Genomic DNA, 23,603 nt, shown 5'->3' with positions numbered 1-23,603 from the left:
GGCTGAAGAGCAATAGAAACCCCAGACAAACGGTGCAGTCAGCATTTATGCTACTTTTTTTTTACAATTTCCATGGCTCTTCCACTGAAGTTATGGAGGACGATGATGAGAACCCCTGTGGAAATTCACCCCTTTGTTATAATCTCTACTTTTGGAGTCCCATCACTGATCATTCCTCCTTCTCTATTCAATTTCAATTATTTTCTTAATTGAAACAGAAATGGAAGTAACTCGAAGGTAATACATAACTTTAGTTTTCTGCTTCAAAAGATTAATTCCTTCACAAATTCCTCCTGTTCATAGAATGGAAATTTACCCAGAAAGAACAATTGCAACAATGTTAAACATAAACCAGAAGAGACACGACATTAATTATTTACTTACTTCCTTCTGGACCGGGGTCAAACAGGGCTGCGTCATTGCCCCAACCCTCTTCTCAATCTTCCTCACTGCCATGCTCCACCTCACAGTCGACAAGCTCCCCGCTGGAGTGGAACTAAACTACAAAACCAGTGGGAAGCTGTTCAACCTTCGCCACCTCCAGGCCAGGTCCAAGATCACCCCAACCTGTGTCGTTGAGCTACAGTACACTGACGATGCCTGCGTCTGTGCACAGTCTGAGGCTGAACTTCAGGATATAGTCGATGTATTTACTGAGGCATACGAAAGCATGGGCCTTACGCTAAACATTCATAAGACAAAGGTCCTCCACCAGCAAGTCCTCGCCGCACAGCACTGCCCTCCAGTCATCAAGATCCACGGTGTGGCCCTCAACAATGTGGACCATTTCCCATATCTCAGGAGCCTCTTATCAACAAAGGCAGACATTGATGAGGAGATTCAACACCACCTCCAGTGCGCCAGTGCAGCCTTCGGCCGCCTGAGGAAAAGAGTGTTCGAAGACCAGGCCCTCAAATCTATCACCAAGCTCATGGTCTACAAGGCTGTTATAATACTCACCCTTCTGTATGGCTCAGAAGCATGGACCATGTCATCATCATCATAGGCAGTCCCTCGGAATCGAGGAAGACTTGCTTCCACTCCCAAAGTGAGTTCTTTGATGGCTGAACAGTCCAATACGAGAGCCACAGATCCTGTCACAGGTGGGACAGACATTCGTTGAGGGAATGGGTCAGTGAGGCTGGTTTGCCGTACGCTCCTTCCGCTGCCTGCGCTTGGCCTCTTCACGTTCTTTGCATTGAGACTCGAAGAGCTCAATGCCCTCCCGGAAGCACTTTCTCCACCTCAGGCGGTCTTCGGCCAGGGTCTCCCAGGTATCAATGGTGATGTCACACTTTACCAAGGAGGCTTTGAGGGTGTCCTTATAGCGTTTTCGCTGTCCTCTTTTGGCTCGTTTACCACGAAGGAGCTCCGCATAAAGCATGGACTATGTACAGTAGACAGCTCAAGTCGCTGGAGATATATCACCAACGATATCACCGCAAGATCCTACAAATCCCCCGGGAGGACAGGCGCACCAACATCAGTGTCCTCGACCAGGCTAACATCCCCAGCATTGAAGCACTGACCACACTTGATCAGCTCCGCAGGGCAGGCCAGATAGTTTGCATGCCTGACACGAGACTCCCAAAGCAAATGCTCTCTGTGAAGCTCCTTCATGGCAATCGAGCCAAAGGTGGACAGCGGAAACGTTACAAGGACACCCTCAATGCCTCCCTGATAAAGTGCGACATCCCCACTGACACCTGGGAGTCCCTGGCCAAAGACCGCCCTAAGTGGAGGAAGTGCATCCGGGAAGGCGCTGAGCACCTGGAGTCTCAATACCGAGAGCATGCAGAAATCAAGCGCAGGCAGTGGAAAGAGCGTGCGGCAAACCAGTCCCACCCACCCTTTCCCTCAACGACTATCTGTCCCACCTGTGACAGGGTCTGCAGCTCTCGTATTGGACTGTTCTGCCACCAAAGAAGTCACTTAAGGAGTGGAAGCAAATCTTCCTCAATTCCGAGGGACTGCCTATGATGATGATGATGATGATGATGACTTCCTTTTAGATTCAGTGACAGACTAGTTTAAGTGTGTTACAAAATCACTTTCATGAATGCTAAATGGAAGAGTCAAGCTGACTGCATTTGGTTTCCACCAAATTTGGAATAGGAATCAATTTATTTTATTTTCTACAAATATTGGTGTATATTATTTCAGTGATGCATTTCCTGCAGCCTTTTTGTACCTGGTGCCCAAGATGCCTCAGTGTGGTTGTACATTTAGTGCTGAAGGTCACTATGTTTTGCGAATCCAATCTTAAGCAAGAGCTCAAGTTTCATTAGTACCGTTGGCCCACAAACTCAATACATGACTTCCGCCCCCCCCTTTCCTCTTCACCTATCATCCTTGTGAACCTCCATTAGCTACCTGTCCCTCATGGCATTCTTTCAAAATCTTTGGCCCTCATCTTCAGTTCACTTCTTCACTCCACCTGACCTTTGCAACATTTTCCAGCTCGACATCCCTGCCTTCCCCCTCTTGTTTTCAAACACTGGTCTAATGTCTATTCCTTCTTACTGTGCTCAATCATCAGTGACCAAGCCATCAGCCATCCTTTCCCACACCTCCCTAAGCCCATTCGCTTTGCTACATTTCTATTGAACTCCAAAAGCTTCCTTTGAAACCTACTTCTTCTGCATTACCTTGAGCCATCTCCCCGAACCTTTATCTTACTCTTGATCTAGTCTAATCCCCACTGTCACTTTGTGCTTTTGGGACATATTCCTATAGTATTCGGAAGGATGTGAAGGCCTTAGAGAGGGTGCAGAAAATATTTACGAGAATGTTTCCAGGGATGAGGGCGTACAGTTATGTGGATAGACTGGAGAAACTGGGGTTTTTCTCTTTAGAGCAGAGAAGGTTCAGAGGAGATTTGATAGAGGTGTTCAAAATCATGAGGGGTCTAGACAGAGTAGATAGAGAGAAACTGTGTCCATTGGTGGAAGGGTCGAGAATCAGAGGACACAGTTTTAAAGTGATTGTCAAAAGAACTAAAGGCGACATGAGGGAAAACTTTTTAACGCAGTGAGTGGTTAGGACCTGGAAGTTGCTGCTTGAAAGGGTGGTGGAGACATATTAAATTGTGGCTTTCAAAAGGGAATTGGATAAGTACCTGAAGGAAAGAACTTTGCAGGGCTACAGGGAAAAGGCGGAGGAGTGGGTCTTGCTGAAATGCTCTTGCAGAGAGCCGGCACCGGCTTGATGGGCCGAATGGTCTCCTTCTGTGCTGTAACTATTCTATTATTCGATGATTCTATGATTCGCACAAGCAGTCTTAACGGAACTGCAGGAGGCTGCTCAAAAAAATGCGACAGAAAATTTTAAGTTTTTACTTTTGTTGGACCCAAGAGAAGCAGGTGTGCACCTCCTAGGCTACCCTGTTCGAGGGATCACCTTTCTCCACAGGCCCCCGCACCACCGCCCTGTCATCACTCCCCAACATAGTAGCTGGCTGATTTCCCACCCACCCACAAGCAGCAAGCTATAATTGGGTGCCCATTTGGTGCCCATAACTCATCTAAATAAGGCCCAAACCTCAATTTGCTTTGGGCCTCATGCCAGCATGAATGGGTGGGCAAAGTGCCCACACTGTTATAGAACCACCTAGTGGACCTCTGATGCACATAACAATAAAACCATGTGCTACACAGTTCTTACCCGGGAGTCGTGTTGTATCGTTGTCTGTAATACTGTGTCTCAAGATATCACAGAATTGGCAATTGAGGACGTGATTTTGGATTCCCTAGCTGAAATTTTTGTTGGAGGATAATCCTGTCAACCAACAGAGGGACTGTTAGAGGTTCTTTGTTTTGCAGAAAAACTTAAAAATCCGAGGTAAATTTCGAGTATACGTGGCTGAACTGTTGACGTTGCCAGTATCCAGATGACCGTGCCCATGTGAAAAATAGGGCGCTTGGGGGTGAGTTCCATCACAACCAAGAGACTTTTGGAGTGTTTGTGGAGCAGCTAGAAATGTTTTCCACTGCGAATAGTATTGTCGAAGTCCCCGATGATGTAAACTGTAACCAGGCGGTTTTAGAAAGGAAACGGGCTATTTTCTTGACTTAAGCAGGCCCCGTGGTATATGAAACCCTGAGAAATTTGTTTGTTTCTGCCAAGCCAAAGGACACGACACTGAAGGAGATTCTAACCAAGTTAGAACAGCACTACAGTTCTGAGCCCCTGGAAATTGCTGAAAGTTATCATTTTGGAACACACGATCAATTAAATGATGAGGGAATCAGTGAGTACATTGTAGCTTTAAAAAAAAGCTATCCATTCACTGTCATTTCAGAAACTTTCGGGACCGAGCTTTGCGTGACCGCTTTGTTTGCGGGTTGAAAAATGAACGTATAAGAAGTAAGTTGTTGACAACTCCTAACTTGACTTTTGATGCAGCTTGTCAGACAGCTATGTCGATGGATATGGCCAACTAATACTCCCGAGAATTTTGTGCCATTTCCAGTTGTCAGACAACTGAAGTGAATTGGCTGCAGGCTAAAAGTAAAAGGCAGTTGGACCTCAAGGGCTCAGCATCTGGCCAAGTAAACAAGTGCATTGAAGTAATGCTATCGGTGCAACACATTGCTCAAAGTTGTCCATATGTGAAGGCAGGGTGTTTCTATTGCATCTTGAGCATCTTGTGAAGGCGTGCTGACAGAACAGTAAACCGACTGGCAATGCAAGTAGAAATAGCCAGACACTACATAGCATTAAGGAGATGCAGCAGTAGAAAGAGTTTCTGGAGATTCATATCATCAGGAGCACGAAGGTATCTAACAGCGATTTGCAAAGTATCGTCATCCAAGTAGGCGTCGCAGGAACTAGGATACCCATGGAAACTGACGCTGGTGCATCAGTGAACGTAGTATTGGAATTGTTATATCATGATAAATTGCATGATTAGCGACTAGAGAAATCGAAGATAGAGCTGAGAGCCTGCTCAGGAGGGCAAATCGCTGTAATAGGAGGTGTCACCATACAAGTGAAATATAAGGATCAGTATCAGAGCTTGCCTTTCATAGTAGTGGCAGGAGATAAGCCTGCCTTGAAAAGTAGAAATTGGTTGGGATCACTGAAGCTAGATTGGAATGTAATTTTTCATGCGGAAATAACATTTTCATCGAAAGGTGTTATCATCAAGCAGTCTCCAAAGGTGTTCCATGAGACAGACAGCCCGATCCAAGGCTTCAAGGTGAGTGTCAGAGTGCAGAAGCATGCAAGACCAATTTACTGCAAGCCACATCCCGTACAATAAGCACTCAAGGAGAAAGTTGAGCAAGAACTCCAAAGGTCTAGAAACTGAGAACATTGGGGTAGAAATTCCGACGTCCCGAGTCCGTATGAAGTTTTTACGGACCCGGGAAGACATCGGAAAAGCTAGTTTTCAGCGCGCAATGTGCATGCGCTGAAAACCGGCTTTTCTGATCTGTCAAGCTGGAGCTTGATCGGGAGTGAGGACATTTGCAAGGGCAAGATTGCGGGGTTTACGCATATCTTGCCCGGCAAATATCCTCAAAACTCTTGTGCCTGATAAAAGCAGGTGCATAGCCTACTTTTACAGGCATAAGAGTTTAAAAACCTATAAAAAACATGATTAAAATAAAAAATTTTAAAACATTTTTATGTCAAAACTCTGCCCACTCAGGTAATATTATTTTAAACCCTAACACTAACTTTTTTTAAAAATTGGCATTTTTTTTTTTTAAAAACATGTATAACAAATTTAATTTCTAGTGTATTGTGTGAGGTGTTTTTTTTTTAAATGTTTTATGTAGTGTTTGTGCATTTTGGGGTTTTTCTCATTCATAGTAATAGGAGATTCATAACTTACGAATCTCCTATTACTATGAATGAGAAAATACTTACCTGTGATTGGGTGTCCAGGCCCACGTGATTCCTGCGGATGTCCCTACAAGCACGCACTGTGACTTGCAGGGAGAGGAGGCCTGTGGACCGGGATCTCGAGCGGGCGCAGCAGCTTCAGGTAAGTGCGCATTTTATGTCTATTATTTAGTGCTTTTCCCGCGAGAAGTCCTCGAGAGGAATTTCTGCCCCATTATCTCCAAGGTAGATCTGAGTAATTGGGACACACCCATTGTTGTTGTACCTAAGTCAGATGGTAAAGTAAAGTTGTGTGATGATTATAAAGTAACCATAAACCAGGTTCTAGAGGGTAATCTACCCTATACGTTGTCAAATGTGCAAGATTTGTTCACAACACTGACAGGTGGTCAGACCTTTTCAAAGTTAGATCTAACAACTGCCTTCCTACAACTTGAGTTAGATGAAGAGTCTAAGTCACGCTTGGCTATAAATACTCACTTAGGCCTATTTCAATTCAATAGGCTACCATTTGGAGTGTCTTCTGCCCCCGCCATATTCCAAGGGGTGATGAACCAGATTTTGCAAGGGATTGAAGGGGTAGTATATTATTTAGATGACATACTCATTTCAGCACCAAACAGGAAAATCCATGATAAGGTGTTGAATGAAGTGCTCAAATGGCTAGAGAAGCACAGAGTACGAGTGACTGCTCACAAGTGTGAGCTGTTTCAAAATTTAGTGAAGTACTTAGGGCACAGAGTAGACAAAGATGGCTTACATCCAACCAAGGGAAAGCTGGATGCAATTAGAAATGCACCTATTCCCAAGAATGTCACTGAACTTCGATCATTTTTGGGTCTTTTGAGTTATTACGGGAAGTTCCTCTCAAGCTTGACTACAGTTTCACATGAATGAACTGTTGAAAAAACAGGTCCCTTGGAAGTGGTCAGAAGAATGCGATGCAGCATTCAAAGAATGTAAAAGCCAGTTAGTAGAGAGTACAATGTTAGTTCATTATGATGTATCTCAGGAGATCAAGCTAGCATGTGATGCCTCTCCTTACGAAGTTGGGGCAGTGATCTCTGATATACTAGAGAATGGGGCGGTCAGACCAATTGCTTTTGCTTCAAGCACTCTCATTGCCAGCGAGCAGAATTTTGTGCAGATCGAAAGGGAAGCTTTGGCATTGATTTTTGGGGTCAAGTTGTTTCACACATACATGTTTGGTCATAAGTTTACCATAGTTACTGACCGTAGGTCCCTGACAGCAATCCTCCATCCATAGTCCCAAGTTCCAACCTTAGCTGCAGCCCAAATGCAGAGATGGGCTTTCATTTTGTCAGTATATAAGTATGACATTGAGTACAGATGATTAGCTGATCATAGTAATGCTGATGCCATGTCCAGGTTGCCATCCCCATCACAAGTTAAAGCTAATAGGGAAGAAGTGTTCTACTTCTCATACATTGATGAGATGCCAGTCACAGCTGAAGACATTGGTAGGGCAACCAAATGTGACTCAGTTACGTCAAAGGTGTATGATTACATAGCAAATAGATGGCCAAACTAGGTATCTGAGACAGATATTCATCCATACTTCATTCATAGGAATGAATTGTCAGTAGATAAAGATTGTATCATGTGGGGAGCAAGAGTGAATATCCCAAATAGATTCAGATTTAAACTGTTAGGAAATCTTCATGACCAGCACCTGGGAATGTGCTTGACCAAGATTTTTGCATGCAGTTACTTATGGTGGCTAGGTTTAGCTAAAGAGATAGAATACATCGTCAGTCAGTGTACAACATGTCAATCATTGAGCAAGAAACCATCATCAGTACCATTACAGCCATGGAAATGGCTTCCCAGGGTATGGCAAACGTTACATGTAGATTTTCCTGAGCTAGAAGGTCAGTGTTACATATGCAATAAAGGTTCAAACTGAGTACAGTTTAACTAAGCAAGGTACAACCTTGTTCCTGCTTTATTTGGCCCAAAGTGCCTGACTCACAAAATGTCTGGCCTTTTATACCAGAGCAGCACCATGTGCGTGCTGCTCAGTGGCCTCCAACAATGACACACATCTGGTGGCTACAAACAGCATATACATACATGACAATACCCTCCTCTGAGATCTTATCACAGTCTTTCACAGGTTGAGACGGTCTGGTGCTTTATGCTCCCGGGTTGACCGTCTCAGTTTGATTCCGGCCTTGGGTGAATGTGCGGAGTCTGTTGTGGCTGGTGGCTGGATGGCTGACTTGTTGGGGCTAGCAGTGGCCATGTCAGGAATTGCAGTCAATTTTTATTGAACAAGTCCGTGATGGAAATTCCGGGTTCACTGATGACCCTTGAGTCCACTGAAGGCTGCTGGTAGGTTGGTTGGTCGTCGATGGTTTCTTTGTCCGACTGCTCTGGCTCATCTGTGTGCCTCAGCTTTGTTTGATCCATGTGTTTCCTGCAAGTTTGTCCATTCTTCAGCTTAATAACAAATACTCTGTTGCCATCCTTGGCCATGACCATACCAGCAATCCATTTGGGACCCTGACCATAATTCAACACACATACAGGATCATTAACAGAAATCTCGTGTGACACAGTTGCGCGATCGTGGTACCCTTGTTGACTCTGTCTTCTGTATTCAACATGATTACTTAAAGCCGGGTGTACAAGAGATAACTTGGTTTTAAGACCTCTTTTCATGATGAGTTCAGCAGGCGAAACCTGGTGTCCTGTCCTGTAACTCAGCAGTATGCAAGACAAGCGGGTCTGCAGTGACCCTTGGGTTACTCTCCTCATGCTTTGCTTGATCATTTGTACTGAAAGTTCTGCTTGCCCATTGGACACAGGCTTGAACAGTGCTGACCTTACATGTTTTATGCCATTAAGTTTTACAAACTCCTGAAACTCCTGACTGGTGAAGAACGACCCATTGTCACTCATCACTATGTCAGGCAGACCATGTGTTGCGAACATGACATTGAGATTCTCAATGGTTGCCGTGGAGGTACTGGATGACATAATTATGCATTCTATCCACTTCGAATAAGCATTCGAGCCTGCACCACCATTCAATAAGATCATGGCTGGTCATTCACCTCAGTACCCCTTTCCTGCTTTCTCTCCATACCCCTTGATCCCTTTAGCCTTAAGTGCCATATCTAACCCCCTCTTGAATATATCTCATGAACTGGCATCAATAACTCACCCTCAAAGGGGATTGGTCTGCCATACCTAAGCAAATATATGAGGAGGCCAAACAACCCACCTTTGGATGCGGGATGAAGCTTTGAAGGTATTGATGCATCTTTTTAACCCCATACATACACGCTAAAGCTTCATTTTCTACCATACTGTAGGCTCTCTCTGCTTTAGACAAACTTTTGGATGCATACGCGACAGGTTGAAGTTTCCACGACTCAGTCACTGTTGCAACCAATTCCATATTACGATGCGTCACAAGCCAAAATTAAACCTTTACTTGGGTCACAATGTACCAGCAGCTTGTTTGAGCAAAACAGATTGATGGCTTTCTCGAAAGCTCTGTCTTGCAATGCGCCACACCCAGTTGTTGTTTTTTCTCAATAGCATGTGCAGTAGTTCAAGTAAGGTGCTCAATTTAGATAGGAAGTTACCAAAGTAGTTGAGTAGACCCAGGAACGAACGCAGCTCCGTCACGTTCTGCGGCTTGGTGCATTCTTGATGGCTTTGGTTTTCACGTCAGTAGGTCTGATGCCATCAGTGGCGATTTTCCTCCCGAGGAATTCGACCTCCGGTGCCATGAAGACGCACTTCGAGTGTTTAAGTCTGAGTCCCACTTTGTCCAAACGCAGTAGAACCTCTTCCAGGTTGCTCAGATGTTGCTTGGAGTCACGACCGGTGATCAGGATGTCACCTTGGAACACGACGGTTCTGAGAACGAACTTCAGTAGACTTTCCATATTCCTCTGGAATATTGCTGTAGCCGAGCAAATTCCAAATGGGCACCTGTGATAAATAAACAGTCCTTTGTGTGTGCTAATGCACGTAAGTCTCTTTGATGTCTTGACTAACTTCTGCGTCATATAGGCCAACGTCAAGTCCAGTTTTGTGAACAACTTCCCTCCAGCTAGCGTTGCAAACAAATCATCAGCCTTCGGTAACGGGTACTGATCTTGTTTCGAAACCCTGTTGATCGTAGCCTTGTCGTCCCCACAGATTCTGACTGTGCCATCACCTTTCTGCACAGGAACAATGGGGCTGGCCCAGTCATTAAATTCGACCCGCGATATGATCCCTTCACGCTGGAGTCTGTCCAGTTCAATTTCGACCTTCTCCCTCATCATATACAGAACTGCCCGAGCTTTATGATGGACAGGTCTTGCATCTGAGTCCATGTGTATCTGCACCTTGGCTCCCGTTAAGTTGCCGATACCCGGTTCAAACAACGAGGGGAACTTGCTCAATACTTGGGCACGTGTATCTTCCTCTGACAACAATGCCTTTATGTCATTCCAGTCGCATCTGATTTTCTCCAACCAGCTCCTGCTGAGCAGCGTTGGTCCATTGCCTGGAACAATCCACAGCGGTAACTCGTGAACCGCACCGTTATACGACACATTAATTTATGCACTGCCAATCACCTTTAGCAGTTCTTTGGTGTATGTGCGCAGCTTGGCATTAACAGGGCTCAGCCTGGGCCTCACAGTCTTAGTATCCCACAGCTTATTAAATGCCCTCTCGTTCATGATTGATTGATTCACTCCCGTGTCCAGTTCCATCGATACCGGTATCCCGTTAAACTTCACATGAATCAAAATTGGTTTACTCTTGGTCATGAAAAAGAGTACAGTATATACACTTTCTCCTCTGACATCTCGGATTGCGTATCTGGATCCACGCTAGTCTGATCTCATCCGTGGTGTGTCGCAGCTCGCTTGCTCATCTATGGACACTTGTGCTGGAGATGCCCCACTCTCAGGCAGCCTTTGCAACTATGTTGCTTAAATCAGCACTGCTGGTGCCGATGATTTCTCTCACAACACCAACACGGAGAAGTCGATACATTCCCTCTGGTGGACTTCAGGCAGACACAGGTTTCGTGAATGCAGCCGGATAGGCCCTGACATGTGCCGCTCTGCTGACCGCTGAATCAATCGCATTTACAGTACTTGCCAAGGTTCGATTCTTCACCGATATTTGCTTTAAACTCCTGTCCATCGTCATATATGAGTGAGCGATCTGGATGGCCCTTTTTAAATCCAACTCCTCCACTGTCAAAAGTTTGCGCAGGATCACCTTGTGGTTGATACCAATAACAAAGAAGTCCCGCAGCATGCCTGCCAACACCGTCCCAAACTTGCACGGCTCCGCTAGACGTTTCAGGTTGGCAACGAATTCCACCACGCTCTGGCCCTCCGATCGAACGTGTGTATAAAACCTGTATCTCGGTATGATGATGCCGTCGTATGGTTTGAGGTGGTCCCATACCAATGTACACAACTCCTCGTACGTTTTCTCTGTTGGATCACTAGGCATGAGTAGATTCTTCATCAGACTGTAGATCTTTGAACTGCACACAGTGAGGAACACGGCCCAGCGCCGATCTGCATCATTGACCCCCTTCATTTTTTTGGCCACAAAGTACTGGTTCAAACGGCTCACAAAGTCTGCCCAATCTTCTCTCTCCACGAATCGCTCTAAAAATCCAACCGTGCTCATTTTGCAAACAAAGGTTCTTGTATTCTCGTCGCAAATGTTATGTATGCAATAAAGGTTCAAACTGAGTACTGTTTAACTAAGCAAGGTATAACCTTGCTTCTGCTTTATTTGGCCCAATGTGCCTGACTCACAAAATGGCTGGCCTTTTATACCAGAGCAGCACCATGTGCGTGCTGCTCAGTGGCCTCCATCAATGACACCATCTGGTGGCTACAAACAGCATGTACATACATGACAGTCAGCAATTGTTCATAGTGATCGATAGTAATTCGAAGTGTGTGGAGGTGTTTCCGATGCAGAAAATAACAACAAATGAAACACTAGACAATTTGCGAAGACTGTTTTCTTCATACGACCTCCCAGAAAAAATTGTGTCTGATAATGGGCCGCAATTCTATTCTGAAGAGTTCACACAGTTCATGAGCAGAAATGGTGTGAAACATATCAAAGTTTCATCATACCACCCTGTTTCAAATTTTGCAGCAGAGAGCAAATTACAAATTGTCAAACATGCCCTCATCAAGCAGATGTTGGATGCAAATCCAAAGAAACGTCAGTTGTCGTTGGACCACAAACTTGCAAATTTTCTGATTACCAACTGGAATACTCATATCGCTGGTAGAAAATCAACAGAGTTGTTTCTCAAATGACAGCCAGGAACCAGGTTCTCGTTATTAAAGCCAGACTTGACACAGTCAGTAAAAGAGAAATAATCAAGTCAGAAAGAGTGTCATGATAAAGGTAGCGTTAGAGAGTGAAATTGAATCAGAAAGTTAGAGTGAAGAACCATCACCATAAATGGTTAAGGTGGTTACCAAGAAGTGTAGTGAAGATATGTGGTCCTCACACATATTTGTTCAAGATGTTTGATCATGGAAAGGTTAGGTTTGTTCACATTGATCATATCTTACCTACAGAAGGAGTTGAAAGTTGGGATGATTCAGTTTATTCTGACGTGTCAGATAATCTTGTTACAAGTAGAATACCAATAGCAAATCCTACTGCAGATATACCAGAAACAAGTCCAAGAGCAAGCCAGAATTTTAATCTGAGCCTGAGTTTGGCAGACATACAATCTGAAAGTGTAGAGAGTCCAAATGTAGATCAAGTTCAACCCTTGGAGAAAAACTTCTCAGGCTCAGCCTAGAATGAGTCAAAGTCCTACAACAAGATTGGAAAAGTTCTGTTCAAGAAATAAGCTATTCTCTTCGTAACAGAAAAACAGCGGTTAAGTTTAATCTGTAAATATGAAAAATAAGTTAATATCTTGTTTGTGCTACAGAATTCTATAGTAGAATTTGGAAACATTAAATGGGTTCCATTTGAGAAATGTATACCAAGAGTTTTGTATACCATGTACCATTATTATTTGCTATGATTAACTTCTTCAATAAGGAGGGAGAAGTGTTGTAGAACCACCTAGTGGACTACTGATGTATATAAGAAAGTCATGTGCTACACAGTTCTTACCCGGGAGCCATGTTATGCAGTTGTCTGTAATGCTGTGTCTCAAGATACCATGCACACTGCCAACTTCGGAACCTGTTTCAGGCAGAAGTTGAATTTGTCAGCCAATACATCTGATCAGGTTAGAAACGTAGAAACATAGAAATTTACAGCGCAGAAGGAGGCCATTTTGGCCCATCATGTCTGTGCCGGCCGACAAAGAGCCGCACGGCCCTTGGTCAGCAGCCCTAAAGGTTACATATAAACCTATGAACAATGACAGGAAGGCAAAGAGCACCCAGGTTAGCCTCGTCATTGAACCTGTGATGTCAAAGCAACTGATTGAGTGTTAATATGTGAAATCTTAGCTTTTGTTCTTTCTGCTTGTTTTGGAGAAAGCACCAAACTACCAATATTAAGATATTTTCTTTGCAATAAATGCAAAATTTATGTTTATTATTACATTAAACAGCCCATTAAACTGCAACAATGTAGCCGGAGCTTGTGTGTGGCCAAAACCTACAGAAAAGTATAAAAATAGCAGCGGATGTTAGAAACCCGCAGCAGGTCAGTCAACATCTGTGACGAGAACAGGCAAGTTAATGTCTCAGAACAGAAGAAGGCTCCACGCGCAAAATATAAATTTGTCTGTTCTCTGCCTAGATGCTGACTAACTCAAAGATGCAATGGAAAAACATCTAGAAATCAAAAATATACTAAGGAGTAGTCACCATGGATTTCACAATTTCAGAATTGAAAATCCTATCCAATGTAAAATAAAGCTTTACATAAAATACCTACAAGGGTGCTTTCATGATTAATCAGATCTTTATAACTCTTCCCCCATGAAGGATTTGGAGAATAGTCTGGTTGCTTGTGGTGCCATGATCATTTTGGGGATGCTGCCTAAATACCTTATGGGGATCAGGGAGTGTTGCAGAACCTTCCGTCAGCATATTAAGATGCTGAGATATAATCTATGATTAGTTATATTGTGCACAGGCTCTGGAATAATTGGGTCAGATGCTCTTTTCTCATTCATTCTTTCTTATTTTCTTGTAAACCTAATATTGGTTATGACAGCTTATCACCTTTTAAAATGAACAGGCACTGAGATGTCTCCAAAGGTCACATTGCAGACATATGTTGATACAGACAAACTGGTGATTAAGTCCAGAGATTAGATCATTTGCCTTGGGATAAACATCAGCTGGTGCCTAAAATCTAATTGTGGGATTGATTTCAGATGCTTCTGTACTGCAGTTTAAAGATCTGATTCCTGCATGCATGGTGGGATGGAGCTTATGCTGTGATTACAAGCCATCTTCCTGTTACTTTACCAGGTCCAAGTACCCTTTTTACAAAGTTGTGCTACAATTTGTTCATGTACATGTAGTAAGAGCTAAGAAGGAATGTGACTGGTCTGCTCGATGATCTGACTCAAGTCTCAATAGTGCTAAAATTAGGTCAAAATTTTTACCGAAAATCTTTGTGGAAGAGTTCATTGGTGTTTATTGCTCTGAAACTTTAAAACGTTTTATTATATTTCACCTACACAGAATGCACCTAAATTGTTAAATATTATTAAAAGTACCCAAGCATCAACAATGTAATGAATCTATTATAGGATTATAGTAGCTTCTGATATAAAAAAATAACAGTTACACTTGAAGTCTGCAATTTTATCTTCCAGCGCTGGAAGATTATCTATTCATTGATCAGGCATTAAAGTGTGACTGATCTCATTTGTATATATTGCTTTCTAGATCTAATCATATTGCCTTTGTGTGTAGACCAAACATGGCAAGAATCCCTGAAGAACCAGCTGGAAGCAGAGCTGGAGCACAGAGTCCTGGAAACTCTGGATACATCAACCTCGGAGAGAGCAAGAAGATTCAATGTGAATGTTGACGAGCAGAAAAATGACCAGTGCGAGATCACTGAGGACTTATTACAAGCACTCCCCCTCAACTTTCTATCAGGCACCGAATCACCAACTAGAGCAGTCACACATATCGGTCTACCAGACTGCCATCGAGCTTGGGGAAGTCACCTTTCTGATGCTTTGAAACAGTGCTATAAAATAAAAGGTCTGGAGGCCTCAATGAAAGAGCTATTTCATTCGAGCCTACAGCAATCTGACTTTAATGCATTTCCAGGTATTTGGGATTATTTAATATTATGCTATCCATTTGGCAATTGACTTACACAGAAGTAGGAAATGCCAATATTGTGGGGCCATCGATCAGAAGCTTGGCTTTTTGACAGGCACCGAATAAAAATGAGCATAAAGTTAAGATTTGACAAGATCCTTTTCCGGATCATTCTTTTTGTCAGTGCACTTTTAGGCCTACTGTTTCTGATGCTCTTCCACTGGTTTTGCAGCATAATTTTGGTGGGCAAGGGCATAAATCAGCACAAGGATGTGCAACACCAGGACTGATTTTAACTGTAGTGGCCCAGTGTAAACTGGGTGGTACCAGCCTAAAAATGACATTGGGTTACGTATCACGTTGGTGTTCCAGCTGCCAGTATCTTGGAAGGAGCCTTCAAATGGGCGGCTGGAATGCCCGCCTGTTGAACACAAGAACATAAGAAATAGGAGTAGGCCCCTCGAACTTACTCCACCATTTAATAAGATCATGGCAATCTGATCATGGACTCAACTCCACTTCGCTGCCTGCTCCCTATCGCCCTTTATTCCCTTATCGCTCAAAAATCTGTCTATCTCCGCCTTAAATATATTCATTGACCCGGTCTTCACAGCTCTCTAGGACAGAGTATTCCACAGATTTATAACCCTCTCAGAGAAGAAATTCCTCCTCATCTCAGTTCTAAGTGGTCGACCCCTATTCTTAAACTATGTCCTCTAGTTCTAGATTCCCCCACAAGTGCAAACATCCTCTCTGAATCTACCTTGTCGAGCCCCCTCAGTATCTTATATGTTTCAATAAGATCACTCCTCATTCTTTTAACTCCAGCGAGTATAGGCCCAACCTGCTCAACCTTTCTTCATAAGTCAACCCCCCTCATCTCCGGAATCAACCCAGTGAACCTTCTCTGAACAACCTTCAATGCAAGTATAACCTTCCTTAAATATGGAGATCAAAACTGTATGCAGTACTCGGTGTGGCCTCACCAATACCCTGTACAGTTGAAGCAGGATTTCGCTGCTTTTATACTCTATCCCCCTTGCAATAAAGGCCAACATTCCATTTGCCTTTCTGATTACTTGCTGTACCACTTTTTTTGTTTCATACACAAGGACGTCCAGGTCCCTCTGAACTGCAGCACTTTGCAATTTCTGTCCATTTAAATTATAATTTGTTTTTCTATTTTTCCTGCCAAAGTGGATAACCTTACATTTTCCCACATTATACTCCATCTGTCAAATTTTTTCCCATTCACTTAGCCTGTCTATAGCCTTTTGCAGATTTTTTGTGACCTCCTCACAATTTGCTTTCCCACCCATCTTTGTATCATCAGCAAACTTGGCTACATTCCTAGTCATTAATATAGATTGTAAATAGTTGAGACCCAACATCGATCTCTGCGGCACCCCACTAGTTACTGTTTGCAAACCGGAAAATGACCCATTTATCCCGACTCTCTATTTTCTGTTATTCAGCCAAACCTCTATCCATGCTAACATATTACCCCCAACCCCGTGAACGTTTATCTTGTGCAGTCACCTTTTATGTGGCACCTTATCGAATGCCTTCTGGAAGTCCAAATACACCACATCCACTGGTTCCCCCTTATCCACCCTACTTGTTACATCATCAAAGAGCTCCAGCAAATTTGTCAAACATGATTTCCCTTTCATAAAAATCATGCTGACTCTGTTTGATTTTTCAAATGTCCTGCTATTACTTCCTTAATAATGGACTCCAGCATTTTCCCAACGACAGATGTTAGGCTAACTGGTCTATAGTTTCCTGCTTTTTGTCTGCCTCCTTTTTTAAATAGGTTTTCCAATCCGCTGGGACCGCTACAGAATCCAGGGAATTTTGATAGATTACAAACCAATGCGGCCACTATCTCTGCAGCCACTTCTTTTAAGACGCTAGGATGTAAGCCATAAGGTCCTGGGGACTTGTTCGCCTTTAGTCCCATTATTTTACCGAGTACTATATCTTTAGTAATAGTGATTGTATTAAGATCCTCCCTCCCTATAACCCCTTGATTATCCACTATTTGGATGTTTTTAGTGTCTTCTACCGTGAAGACCGATACAAAATATTTGTCCAACGTCTCTGCCATCTCCCTTTTCTCCATTATTAATTCCCTAGTCTTATCCTCTAGGGCACCAACAGTTACTTTTGCCACTCTTTTCCTTTTTATGTACCTGTAGAAAAATTTACTATCTGTCTTTATATATTCCATGCTAGTTTACTTTCATAATCTATCTTCCCTCTCTTTATCATTTTTTGAGTCATTCTTTGCTGGCTTTTCAAAGTTTCCCAATCCTCTGGCCTCCCACTAGTCTTGACCACATTGTATGCCCTTGTTTTCAATTTGATACCATCCCTTATTTCCTTAGTTAGCCACGGATGGTTATCCCTTCTCTTACAGTCTTTCCTTCTCATTGGGATATATTTTTGTTGCGAATTATGAAATATTTCCTTAAATGTCTGCCACTGCTCATCAACCATCCCACACTTTAATCTATTTTCCCAGACCACTTTCACCAACTCTGCCTTCATACCTTTGTAGTCTCCTTTATTTAAGCTTAGGACATTAGTTTGAGATCCATCTTTCTCACCCTCTAACTTAATTTGAAATTCAACCATGTTATGGTCACTCATTCCTAGAGGATCCTTTACTAGGAAATCATTTATTAATCCTGTCTCAATACACAGCACTAGATCTAAGATAGCCTGCTCCCTGGTTGGTTCTGCAGTGTACTGTTCAAGGAAACTATACCAGATACACTCTATGAACTCTTCCTCAAGGCTACCCTGGCCAATTTGCTTTGTCCAATCAATATGAAGGTTAAAATCACCCATGATTATTGCTGTTCCTTTTTTTACAAGCCTCCATTATTTCTTGATGTATACTCCATCCAACAGTGTAGCTACTGTTAGGGGGCCCATAGACTACGCCCACCAATGACTTTTTCCCCTTATTATTCCCTATCTCCACCCAAACTGATTCAACATCTTGATCTTCTGAGCCAATATCGTTTCTCAATAACGCACTGATCTCATCCTTTATTAACAGTGCTACCCCATCTCCTTTTCCTTTCTGTCTGTCGTTCCAAATTGTCAAATACCCCTGAATATTTAGTTCCCAGTCCAGGTCACCTTGCAACCACGTCTCTGTAATGGATATCAGATCATTCCCATTTATATCTATTTTGTTACAAATGCTGCCTGCATTCAGATAAAGAGCTTTTAAATTAGTTTTTTTACCATTCTTTCCTGCTTTGACCCCACTTTTTGATTCACCTTCATGTTTATACATTCTGTCCCTTCCTGGCATACTCTGGTTTTCATTTCCCCAGTGCTACCCTGCTCTATTGCCTTCTCCTTATTCTTTGACATTTTAAATTTCTGCTCACCTGAACCCTCCCCCCATTAGTTAGTTTAAAGCCCTCTCCACAGCCCTAGTTATTCAATTCACCAGGACACTCGTCCCAGCACGGTCTAAGTGGAGTCCGTCTGAATGGAACAGCTCCCTCTTACCCCAGTACTGGTGCCAGTGTCCCCCGAACCAAAACCCATTTCTCCCACACCACGTGTTTAACTTTCTGATTTTATTTAACCTATGCAAATTTGCTCATGGCTCAGGTAGTAATCCAGAAATTATTACCTTTGTGGTTCTGCTTTTTAATTTGGCCCCTAGCTGCTCATAATCCCTCAGTAGAACCTTTTTGTTTGCCCTACCTATGTCGTTGGTACCTACGTGGACCACAACTGGATCGTCCCCCTCCACTCCAAGTTCCTTTCCAGCCCTGAGGAGATGTCCTTAATTCTGGCATCGGCAGGCAACACAGTCTTCAGGACTCACGCCCTCAGCTGCAGAGAACCTTATCTATTCCTCTAATGATACTGTCCCCTACCACTACGTTTCTTTTTACTCCCCCCACTTGAATAGCCCCCTGTACCACGGTGCTGTGGTCAATTTGCTCATCCTCCCTGCAGTCCCTGCTCTCGTCCAGGGAGTAAGAGCCCCGAACCTGTTGGACAAGAGCAAAGACCGAGGTTCCTCCATCACTGGATCTTGGATCGTGCCTCGCTTGTAGTCACACCCTCCTGTCCCTGATCACCGACCAAATTTGAATTAATTAATCTAAGGGGTGTGACTGCCTCCTGGAACACAGCGTCCAGGTAACTCTCCCCCTCCCTGATGTGTCGCAGTGTCTGCAGCTCGGTCTCCAGCTCATCAACACAGAGCTGAAGTTCCTCGAGCTGCAGACACTTACTGCAGATGTGGTCGCTGTAGGCCTCAATGGGATCAACCAACTCCCACATGGAACAGCAGTAACACATCGCCTGACCTGCCATCACTAGTGTATTTCATTAATTAAGTTTTCAAGTTTTGTTTTTAGCCCCAGCTCTTAATTCATACCAATGCCCCAGAAAAGAGAGAAAAACTCACCAACCAATCACTTCGCTTCGCTTCTTTCTTGTGATGTCACACTTTGATTTTGGTTCTTTCTACGTTTTGTCTTCAGGTCAGTTGGTACTGGTTCTCAATGTGTTCTGAGTAAAGGTGAAAACTGCTGTTGTTACAAACTGGAATCTGCAACTGCCTTTTAGACCCAGCAATTTGTTTTGTGTTGTTTTTCTGGGAAAGTTCATCTGGTAATGCAGGAGAAGCTCCTGCAGTGGGATTCCTGCACTGGCATTCCAAGGTTTGGAATAACGTGACCAAGCAACTCCTCCTTTCCATCAAACCACTGAAGCATCTACAAAGCATGTCAGAAACTTCCAGAATTAGCAGAGATCCCGCACAACATGCTCTCTGCCATTATTTGGGAGTTCCACTAGTCTCCTGCTGGAGTTACAGCGGAAGATCAGTGGAACCGCCAAGGATTTTCAGCCTCCATGCCTGTGGGCTGATTCTTGCAAGGAGAACGTGCATGATGGCATTGGTGATGCCACACTGGCAGAGTTAACGATGATCCAGGTGGCCGAGGGTAAGTAAAATGGAAATAAGAAGGAGAATGTGGCTTGGAGGTAATCTACTAATTTGCATAATTGTCCAGCACTTAATCCTACTGTGAAGCGTGCTTTAGGATACTGTATAAGGAGCACCAACAACAACTTGCATTTATATAGCACTTTTCAACGTCGTGAAACGTGCCAATGCAATTCACAGGAGCGTAATCAGTCAAAAATTGACACCGAGCCAAAGAAGGAGATATTAGGATGGATGACTAGCAACTTGATCAAAGAAGTAGGTATTATGTATGGTCTTAAAGGAGGGGAAAGAGGTGGAAAGGCAGAGAGGTTTAGGGAGGGAATTCCAGAGCTTAGATTCTATAGGGCTGAAGGTGTGGCTGCCAATAGAAGGAAGTGGGGGATGCACAAGAGGCCAGCAATGCAGTTCTCGAAGGATATAGGGCTGGAGGAGGTTAACGAGATAGGGATAGGCGAGGCCGTGAAAGGATTTGAATGTGAGTTTGAAAATTAAACATAATCATAATTTATGAATTTAAGAGTTCAGTTTTGCTACTCAGAATATGGCATTTTTCATTCTAATCACAGGAGGGGTCTATACCTTGGATAAGAATATCCAGTTTGGCCTAGGATCAAAGGATCCAACTATCAAGGGACTGATGAGAGATAGGGTCTTGCCACTCCTGGACCATAAGCAGCTCAAGAAATTCAAGTAAGTTTTAATGACTTTTTTGACACTAGACTGTGCTATAATTCTACAGAAAATAATTGATAAAATGCAGCAAAAATAAATTATAGTTTACTACGGTGAATATTTAGAGCCATAGAAGTTTACAGTAGTTCTAATTCCATATTCCTTCATCCCCCTAAATAGCCTACTCCTGTGCCTATGTTCCCTTTCCTTCAAGCACCCACTTAACTGTTCGAATGAGAATGGATGTCTGGATGTCCTTACTTGGAAGTTATTCTACAAGATATTAGGGTTCAAAGGCTTTTATTAGCTTTCATAGGAATTAAGCGTACAATGATAGCTATTATTACTAATAATTACACATACACAATGATAACTATCATTAATAATTATACTTATACTTAAGGTCACATTTACGATAAAATGAATTACCGGAGAATTCACACATTACAGTTTTGGAGCTCGAGGTGAACAGCTGGTCAGGCCTTGTCGAATTCGGAAGTATTTATTCTAACACCCACCTTTTAAATTTTTATTTCACTCTGCATATGTGAGAATCTGCAGGTTTCCACATTATCTGATAGAAACATAGAAATATAGAAAATAGGTGCAGGAGTAGGCCATTCGGCCCTTCGAGCCTGCACCACCATTCAATAAGAACATGGCTGATCATTCAGTACCCCTTTCCTGCTTGCAATTAGCTGCCATAGCACCAGTTTTAACATGAATCACTCCCCAAACCTTCACCTTGACTGAACTGTTACAGGGACACAAGATTCTCCTACAGGCGAGTTATCACTTTCCTTGCACAGGTGTGTCCTTGGAGGAGTTAATCCATAGTGGGACAGCTGAGATATCAACAGCGCTAGGACAAAGAAGCTTGTAGCTGAATACTTATCAGCTAAAGTCTCTTGTAACTTATAATTCCCACTGAACATTGAAACTCACTTCACAGGCAAAAGCTAAAAGACTATAAAGATGTAATCATTTCCTTACATAACCTGTTCTTAAATGCTGACATTGCCTCTTCTTCAATTATCTCTGGTAGTGCATTCCACAGCTTCATAACCTTCTGTGTAAACTGATTGAAATCTCAAAATTTGGCAATAGTCCAATTAATTCTCTTTAATTATCACTATTGTGTAGAATTGCAATACCAGTTTAACCACCATGGTTATGCTGCTGGTCATGTTCATCTGTCCCTCTTGGAATTAACTTGCTAACTGCAGTTATCACTTTCTGCTGTCAATGGGAGGCACAATTAGAATTCTTATTCCCACACAAAATACTTCCACAAGTGACTGATTGGAAGATGCGATTTCATTCCTACGAATTGCTCATAGGAGTAAATTAGGATTTCATATCAAGATTGACTGAACCAGTTCCAGTTTTGCATCTCATATCTACTTTTTTGGTTCTTGAAATAACAACTAGTTGCAATTTTCAATTGAGAAACAAGGAAGTGAAGGGTTATGGGGAGCGGGCAGGGAAGTGGAGCTGAGTCCATGATCAGATCAGCCATGATCTTATTAAATGGCGGAGCAGGCTCGAGGGACCAAATGGCCTACTTCTGCTCCTATTTCTTTTGTTCTTATTGCACATGTCATCAGCTGTTGACACCTTCATAGTTTTAATAGGTTTGTGTGTATCTGATTGGCCTGTACCAATGACTCATGGTGAATAAATGAAAGTAGGAGAGATATTCTTCTGTGCTTTCTTCAATCTCAGGAAATACTCCAAAGAAGGATTTTTAGAAATTATTTCAAGAAAAAGAAAGAGCAAGTTAAAGGAAGATAGCAACAACACCAATGGAGATCCTTCAAACAGGTGACAGTTTTCTAATTTTATTAAGGTAGATCTTTTTATTGATAGAAAATATAAATCTATAATTGTCCAGATCGGTATTTATTAAGATATCAATATACATTGTTTTTAACCTTGAAAGATTGAGGAGAAATTAGCCTCCGTTGCACCTCCTGTTAGCGCCTTCAGGGGGCAATAATGGAACGCCAATGGCTTACCGACACCCGCGAACTTGCATGGCTGGTTAGCACTCGTGCTAAAACGTACTGCCTCAATCTCCTGCGTCCCAGTGATCGTGGCTTCATCCGGTGCGCAGCATCCCGTTATCGCCCCGGATCTTAAATTTGCCGGGCGTCAACAAAGCAGCTGCAGAAGGTGTTATGACCTCGGCCGGCCGCTTGTGCTATTTTTTGAATCTTTTCCATCCCGTGGTAGATCAGCCCTGCACTCGCTTAGAGTGCTATGGGCTGCTCTTCGTGGATCACAGGTGTAGTCACTGACCATTCCCAGCCTTACCTTGAAATGACCTCAGCATTGACCCTTCCCTTTAAAGGAGAGAAGGAGTCTGTGAGTCTGGTGCCGCTGCACGGAACATTGTTCAGCACTCTGCTGCTACCACCCCTCTTGCTCCGTTTAGCGCTCCAAGGGAAGTGATAGCGCTTGATTCAGCATTCCACTTCCCTGCTGGAGTGCCAATCCGGAAGTTCACGTCGGATTCAATTCGGTAGTGCCCAGCGATACTTTTGCACTCCTGCAAAGTTATTACCCTGAAGGGGGCGCTATGCAATTTTGAGCCCATAATTTTAAAATGACTTTAGTTAAAATGCGCAACAATCATTTTTTTTTGCATGAAATACAGTTTTCTTTATATAATAATTATAATAATTATTTAAGGGAGATTGAAGATGTTCTGAAGTCTTATAGCTTTCAAAGGAATCGGGAAAACCTGAGTGGATGAATTTATTATCTCGTATGTTTGAGTATGCTCTATTGGGATCTTTGGG

General features: G+C 43.0%; 1 protein-coding gene across 4 annotated transcripts in view; it reads left to right on the top strand.

The window, feature by feature from the left end:
- Positions 1–23,603, top strand: part of LOC139267291 (cytosolic carboxypeptidase 2-like) — a 438,496-nt gene that overhangs the window by 263,180 nt on the left and 151,713 nt on the right. For 3 of the 4 annotated variants that reach the window (XM_070885365.1, XM_070885363.1, XM_070885364.1), the window contains exons 3-5: positions 14,772–15,137; positions 20,694–20,817; positions 22,525–22,623. In XM_070885365.1, coding sequence (XP_070741466.1) covers positions 14,772–15,137; positions 20,694–20,817; positions 22,525–22,623 — 589 coding nt within the window. Of the gene's footprint in view, positions 1–14,771; positions 15,138–20,693; positions 20,818–22,524; positions 22,624–23,603 lie in introns of those variants that run through there. The other variant, XM_070885366.1, reaches the window with a different exon arrangement.

This window comes from Pristiophorus japonicus, chromosome 7 (assembly GCF_044704955.1).
Source record: "Pristiophorus japonicus isolate sPriJap1 chromosome 7, sPriJap1.hap1, whole genome shotgun sequence".
NCBI lineage: Eukaryota > Metazoa > Chordata > Chondrichthyes > Pristiophoridae > Pristiophorus > Pristiophorus japonicus.
This window is presented reverse-complemented; position numbering and strand designations above follow the sequence as displayed.